At 47.5% G+C, this 7,783-nt stretch overlaps 1 protein-coding gene across 1 annotated transcript; it reads right to left on the reverse strand.

The window, feature by feature from the left end:
• Positions 1-5,005: 5,005 nt before the first annotated feature.
• LOC107323914 (fibulin-2-like) lies at positions 5,006-6,511 on the reverse strand. Its single transcript, XM_015883437.3, has 2 exons — positions 6,442-6,511; positions 5,006-6,010 (listed from the first exon to the last, which is right to left on the reverse strand). The coding sequence occupies exon 2, from the start codon at positions 6,005-6,007 to the stop codon at positions 5,528-5,530; it is 480 nt and encodes a 159-aa protein (XP_015738923.2). The 5' UTR covers positions 6,008-6,010; positions 6,442-6,511; the 3' UTR covers positions 5,006-5,527.
• Between the last annotated feature and the right edge of the window lie 1,272 nt (positions 6,512-7,783).

Below are 7,783 nucleotides of genomic sequence, written 5' to 3' on the forward strand. Positions count from 1 at the left end.
TTTGCTGAGCTCTTTCAAATAGGTTCTGGATTGTTTAAGCCCTAAAGTAACTTGTCGGTCCAGTGTAATGCGTAGTGAATTTGGCACTGACGCGCTCTTAAAGAGATTGCCCAAATCATGTTATTTGTTCATTCTTGTCACATGGAAATATAAAATGGTTTCTTTGTTTATTTGTATTCTGTGACTTGGTTATTTAGGACCTGCTGAGTGATCATAGCGGTTTTTGCCAGGGAAAAGGAACGTGCAAGAAAATGGCGGAATGCTTGTTAACCTTGTTATCAACCTTGTCAACTACTACAAGCACGTATACATTGCGTTAATTGAATCATGCGTTTCAGATCATGACAGAAATGGCCCGTAAAGCTGCCAGTGAGTTAGCAGCATTCAGTCTATGCAGCTGACAGTCTTTAAAACGTGGGCCCGTGACTTTTTTTTCCTCCCCTTCCTTGTTAAGCAATTTTTTGAAGCAACCCATCCATCAGAGAATAGTTTGCAAAGTCATGGACGACTTGTTTTTGGTCTGCTGCTCTCTGTGAACTGAAAAAGCACATATTTAAAGCAAAGCGCTCACATTACTTCAGCAGTGTTGTTTGGCTGAAAGACGCATTGGTTTGGGGCCCGGTTTGTTTTTGGGGCAATCTTGAGCTAAGTTTCAAACTTGTTAACCATTTTTGGGGCAGGGATGGATGGTTTGGGCTTCTGTTTGTTTGGGTTTTCTTGTTTATGCAAATGAACGGTGTGGGAGTTTTTATTACGCTTTTGTAACGCAGGAGCAGCTTTGACTAAAGGAAGAAATAGCATATAAACAGTCCATAACGTGTGTGACTTTGGGGTTTATTTTTGTTGTTGTTTCAAAATTGTTGATTAAAAATGGCATGGACATCAAACTTCCAATAATGGTTCCAAGCATATATGGTAATGATTTATTGGGGAAGAACTCATTGGCACGAGACCCACGTGCTGACTGGTGTAGCAGGGTAAACTGTAGTGCATTTCTGAAATTACGGTCTTCCGCTAGGTCAGGAATCAGGAGGTGAGCAGCCTACATATGATGCAATAGCAACTCGTTAGTATGGAACACAGACTCAGCTGTGCCCTGCTTGCTGACACATCCCTTCATGTGGCAGCTGGATGGAGGTCACTGCAGGATGCGGGCACCTTCAGAGGTTCCTGGGTATCTCACAGGCCATGTCAAAATGGCTCATCAGCCTTCTGATCACCTTTATAACAGATGTCCTTCTACTCAAAAGAACATGCACTTCTAAGCATAACTGACTGTTTTCCAAGTAAGTGGTCTTTTTACAGCTATCTACTCACTCTAGAACGTGTTCCCAAGCTGTTTTGGACCATATTTTGTTTTTAAAGTGTTAATGTGTGATTAACTGAACAGTACATGCTCTTGACACAGATGTATTATCATAGAATCATAGAATTGCTTGAGTTGGGAAAGACCTTAAAGATATCAGAACTGTTCTTTGGTATTAAAAGAATGCCTGTATGTATTGGTGTCAGAGTTGGGAAGAGTTTCAACTCAGCTCCTCCTGGGGGCCAACTGTTTCCTTATAGAGACTAAAACAAAACCATACAAACTCCAAAGCAGATTCTTTCACCTAAATTCTGGCCCAAATAGCATGTTCCTACTCTGGTTGGTCTCAAAGGCCCCTGGAAGATGAATCCCCTTCTTTGAGAAGGTGTTGAAGGGATTGGAAACTTAATCACAAGTAAGTGATTAGCCTGTGTGCTGTTGTGGGGCAGCTGTTTATAAGGTGCTAATCCTTATCATCCAGCGTCGGGTTGTTTCTAAACACCCTTCTGCAGAAAAACAGCAACTTCAGAGTGCTCAAGGTACACAGCATCAAGTGTATTTAAACATGTATCTATATATACCTGCATTTTAAAACCAGGGTTTTAACAAACCACCATTCCCATGCCCTTCTACAATGTCAGTGTGATCTTCATACATCAGGCTTGGTTTGTCTTCCCAGTGCAACTAAGATGTGATCTGAAGCTTATGGAAGTAACTGGGGAAAAACTCTTCTGGATATTTATCTTTTCTGTTGCTCTCTCAGCTCTCACATTAGCAGCAGCACCACAGGGCAGAAGATTTGGCCTGCAGCCCTATTCATGGCCAGCATCCCCAGCATATTTTTTGCTAATTTATCATGGAACCCAGTGCACACGATCAGTGTAAATGTCATAATAAAATTTAATCCAGAGACAATTTTCATTAAAATCCAACTTTATTATTTTTTAAGATTAGATTTGCAGTAGTAGTAAAAATTATATGGATTGTATTGAAGAAATCAGTGATTTGCTTACTTGCTGTTTTTCCTGTGCCTCCCACTCCCCTTCAGTCTCTCATTGGGAGCTACCACATCCAGAGACTCTGCAACATTTTAATGTCTGTCAAGTTACCTTTGTTAATACAGTTCTGACTTTATAAGCTTGTTTCATCATTAAGATTTGGATCGCTCTTTCAGTGGGGACCTAATTACAGGTGTGATTCCACAAGCAGCATCCTCCAGTACTGTGCAGGTGCTGATCTTTCACAGAGGACACAGAGGAGTACATGCATTCCCATGGGTAAGATCCAAATTAATGCCAGAAAGAAAAGCAAGAGAGTATTTCTGTTATTGGTGTCTCAGTGTATTTTTGTCTGTGATTTATATATATATGTATGTATGTATATATATGTATATATATATATGTATATACATGCATGTAGGTCATTCTGAAAGCAATGCCCCCTATTTATTTCTCTGAAATCCACCCCTTTCCGATCCCAAAAGACTGCGCATTGCTTTGTCTTCAATGGGGAATTCACATGTCACCACTCCACGGACCGCCATTTTGACTCTGGCTCATAGTGGTAACACCACATCTCATCACTGGTAATGATGTGATCCAGGAAAGTTGGGGCCTCACGAGGGCAGAGCAGAGGGAGACAATCCTCTCCCTTTCCCTGCTGGCCACCCCTCTGTTGGTGCAGCCCAGGGTGCCTGATAAGGTGAAGGAAGGACTTGGGCAAGTACTTCAGCTTCTTGGCATCAGGTTGTGCCATGAAAATGCTCAAAGGGATGGAGCACCTCTACTACAAAGACAGGCTGAGGGAGCAAGGCTTGTTCAGCCTGGAAAAGAGAGGGTTCTGGGAACATCTCCTCATGGTCTTTCAGGCATGAATACTTCCCTGGTATCTTATGAGGCAGGCAACGTGCAGGCATGCTAAAAAGGTGTAGGCCCAAAATGCATTGCTATGTGAATCACCGATATGTGGTGAAGGAAAGCCCCACTGGTTCCACAAATAGTGGCAGTAATGAGCTTTTATGAAGTCAAAGGATGCTGATAACACAAACAAAGCCCACAGACTTGATTTCATTATAAGCAAAATCGATTCTTTTCAAGGGCTGCAATCTTTGGGGCTCATTTTGCCACAGCTGTCTGAAGATGGTGGCTCTTTGTTCCCTCGCTGACCCCAGTGTTTGCACAGGGAGCATTCACACACAAACAGCATTACTCAGCCTGTCATTGGCCTCTCCTTTGGAAAGGTTATCGGTTACACAGGAGGGGCAGATAAGGTGCCAGGTGAAGGATAAGAAAAGCTCAGCAGGCCAGCACCCTCCCCAGAGAGTGCATAGTGCTCGTGGCTCTAAACAATTTGCTCTGCACTGCTCTGGAGGAGGGCTTGAAGCAAGGGGAATCTCTTCACTGTGCCCAAATCTCTCCTGTTGCAGGAGCCCAACATAGGAGAGACACAGACATATCAGAGAGAGTCCAGCAAAAGCTACTAAGGTGATAGAGGAACTGGAGCACCCCTCCCGTGAAGAGAGGCTGAGAGAACTGCAGCTGCTCGGACTGGTGATGATGAAGCTTAGTCAGGGGGTCCCATCAGGGCCTATAAATACATGAAGAGAGGGTGCAAAGGGAACAGAGCCAGGCTTCTTTGAGGGGTGCCCAGATCCACAACAGGAGGTCACAGGCACAAACTGGAGCACAGGGGGCTTCCTTTGAGCACCAGGCAACTCTGCTGTGCTGTGCCCTGGCGCATGCTGCACAGAGGCCAGATGTTTCCAGAGAGCTTTTCTCATCTCTTTGTAGGAGCCTACATGCCTTTCTGTTTTTACCCTTCAGTGTTAGTTGCTGGCAGGGTCTGATCTTACGCCTTGAACAGAATCATTTCTGTCACCCTTCCCATGGCCTAGCTGTAGTAAAATCAGCAGGGGAAGAGGCACATACAGACCACTGCATGATTCATGCTAAGAGTGTTTCAGCACTTCTGAGCATTACCTTCTACCTTCTCTCACAACACCTACCTCAGAAAACCACTGGGAAGCGAGAGCTGTTATTTTCTAACTTTGTTCGTCGTGACACATTTCTCAACTTTGAGCAGCAAGGCAAGCAGCACAAAAATTGCTGACAGCTGTCTCATCTCCTCATCTCACCCAGCCCTTGGCTTTGCTGTGGTCTTGAGCAGAATGAGCAGTGGGAACCTTGCAGTGCCTGTCTGCTGCTGCAGCTGCCAACCACCACCCAGGGAATGGCACCCAGAGAGAGCTGGGGATAAAGGCATCCCCTCCCTCTCTGCTCCCTTGTTCCCCCCATCTCCACAGCCGAGCAGCAGGGAAAATAGTTATTCTTAAAAGTAAATGGGGTTGCTTCCTCCTCCAACATTCAGGTTGGATATTAGGAGAAGATTCTTCTCAGACATAGTGGTGAGGCATTGAACAAGCTGCCCGGTGAGGTGGTGGAGTCACCATCCTTAGGAGAGTTCAAGAGCCGTGTGGATGTGGCACTGAGGGACATGGGCAGTGGGATGGTGGGGGTGGGCTGATGGTTGGACAAGGTGATCTTATGAGTCTTTTCCAACCTTAATGATTCTATGAACTTTTCTTCAACCCTCTGCTTGAGTGCCCAGCAGTAGAGAGGACAACAAGAGGCACACTGCGTGCTTCAGGCCTACCTGAGGCACAAGTGACTAATGTACATTTACCAGGAAAGCTTTCACACGTTCATTGGTAACACTGATTTTATTCAAACCCATGAAGGAACACAGCCAACATTTGTTAACGCATCAGCCTGATGGAGCTGTGCTTGATTACAGTATCCCTGCATATACATATATAACGATGTAAATCTATACAAACGCACACTTCAGAGGATTCAGAGCACACATTCTACAGTCTCCAGCAGTGGGAAGGGGAGAGCTTGTCTCCAATCTGTTGACTTACTCAAGTCACACTTATCCACACATTATATAAACATAGACGTGCACAAAAGCACAATCATCTCACAAATAAATAAATAACTGCGGTTTGGTTCATTGCAATGCCATCAGCAACCAACACAACCTCTCTGCCCACCACCAGGCAATAAATCTTGCCAGCAAGAAGATGCTTAGATGCAACAGCACAGGATCTCCCCACATGATGGGACAGTTTGAAGGCCTCGAATGCATTCCAGTGAATAGGCCTGGAGGAGCAGAAGGCCTCCCGCTCCTGCAAGCCTCCAGTCCCACTGCCCTTGGAGCAGCTCATGCCTTACCCCCATCACTGCACTGCAGTTGGCCGCCCTGGGGAGGGCAGGTGCAGAGCTGGCCACCTCGGGACACCTCGGAGCCAGCGAGCACCGCCACCTCCTCCTCATCGTAGCAGACACAGCTGGGACAGCCATCAGCCACTGGGCTGCCCACAGCCTGGCAGGAAGCAGGCACGGGGTCACAGCGCGAGCTGCAGGTGATGTCCCCACTGGGCTGGCAAGTGCACAGCTTGCGGGCGAAGTCGATGTAGAAGGAGCTGCCGGTGGGGACACGTCCATCACTGAAGCCTTGCATCTCACAGTCATCCTGCAGGTAAGGTGGGCAGGCACAGGCTGGTGCACACGATGGGCAGCAGCCCCCAGGTCCTGGCTCGGGGCAGGCCGGGCAGGCACTGGGGTCACAGGTGGGTTTTGGGGCTGCAGCACTAAGCAGCAGGCAGAACAGACACAGGCGGACTGTGCTGGTGGAATCCATGCTCTGGGGAGAAAAGGGGATGGGTGTGGAAATGGGCACATCAAGCCCTTGATAATTCTCATCCTATGACTCTGGTTGCCCCAAGTGCCTCCTCTGACTGCAGTGACATCCTTGCCCCCATGCCCTGTTTTACACAGCTTTCTCCTGCAAATATGCAACTGCTCGTCCTTTGTTAGTGGCCCTGTGTGGAGCCAGGAGGTGGGCTCAGTGATCCTTGCGGGCCCCTAACAACTCCGAGATATTCTGTGATCCTATGTCTTTTGATTCTACTGGACCCCATTTGCTCAACAGAACCCACACCAGCCAACCCAAAACACCACGTTCCCCATTTCTTAGCTGCATAGGTAACAGCCTCCCACTCACCCCAGTGCCACTGTCCCCAAACCCCTGCTGGTCTGGAAGGCCCCCCTGCCCCCTGCCCCACTCCCTGATACCTGCAGTATGGCCGGACAAGGTGGCTGCTGGAGTGCTGAGGTGCTGCAGGACCCCAAGAAATGCCCTTGTGGCTGACGGCACACTGGCCCTCTATTTATGTGTCTGTGGTGTGAGACGGGATGAGGGAGGCGGGGAAGCCACTGCAGCACAGAAGGTGCAGGGCAGGGCTGGAGAGATGTTTATCTTGCTGACATCTTAGTAGGATGAGCAAATGAGCTTGTTGGAGAGGTGCTCCCACCTAGCAGAGTAATGGAGTGAAGAGCAGGGGTGTATGAAATTTATTGCATGGAGTTTAATAGTAACAAGTCCCATATTCTGCATCTGGGATGGGACAACCCCAGATCTATGTACAGACTGGGGGGCAGAGATAGAAGAGCAGCCCTTCATAAGGGTGTTCTGGTTGATGGCCCTGTCCCTTAGCACATTTGCTTTCTGCAGAGTGGAAAGAGGAGCCCTAGTGGAGCAGCAGCTCTGGCTCCAGCCCAGGTGGAGAAATCCCAAAGTAACCGGAGCTTGCACTAGCCTGGTTCTGGCAGCATACAGGAGCCATTGTAAAAGCAAAGTTAGCACTCAGCTTTGCATTACTCTGTGCTGTATTGCAGCTGCCTCTTGTGTAGCCCCTGCTCAGCTGTCAGCCTGCACACAGGGGCACAGCAGCTGGCGGCACTGCTGTTGTTTGGGCTTAGCTGCAGGGACTGTGTATTACAAGAGGTTTCAGGGAGGCAGATCTGGGCTATCGCTGTGTTCACATAATGAGCAGCAACAGCCTGGAGCTCTCATTCCTATCACAGAGCTCGGCAGGCACCTCAACTCCTCTGGGCTCCATCACCCACACAGCACAGCAGTGTGTGGATGCAACAGAGCTGCTAAATAAATACAGCACAATAAGGTCCATCTGATTAGTTTTTACTCTTTCTTTGGACAAATACAGTCATTGCTCAGGCGAAAACTCACAGAAGATGCGATAATGTTTGTGTAACTGAAGGGAGCAAAAGGTGGCAGAGACGCTATTCCTAAATATAAATACGTCAGCATTCCTTAATTTAATAAAAACCTCATACAAACTAGATTCAATTGCAAGTACGGACCAGCCACTTAGCAGCAAGCCAGAATCAGTTGTTGTCCCCTCGGAGGAGCTCCCGAGATGCAGGGATGAACTGCAAAGCTCAATGCTTGTTTTGAGAGCAGCTCTCCCAAAGCAGGTTTCAGCAGCAGCAACTCAGCTTGTTCCCACAGCATGGGTTTCACATTTGATTTCATTTACATTTTCAGAGCCATGACAAATGCCTCTTTTGACCTTCGTTATCAGTTCCTGGAACACAATATTATGACAGCAACAGG

Source organism: Coturnix japonica, chromosome 1, assembly GCF_054131305.1.
Source record: "Coturnix japonica strain WE chromosome 1, WE-NBRP24, whole genome shotgun sequence".
Taxonomy (NCBI): domain Eukaryota; kingdom Metazoa; phylum Chordata; class Aves; order Galliformes; family Phasianidae; genus Coturnix; species Coturnix japonica.

Coding starts and splice junctions, on each gene's coding strand:
- LOC107323914 (XM_015883437.3), bottom strand. CDS start 6,007: ATGGATTCCACCAGCACAGTCCGCCTGTGTCTGTTCTGCCTGCTGCTT.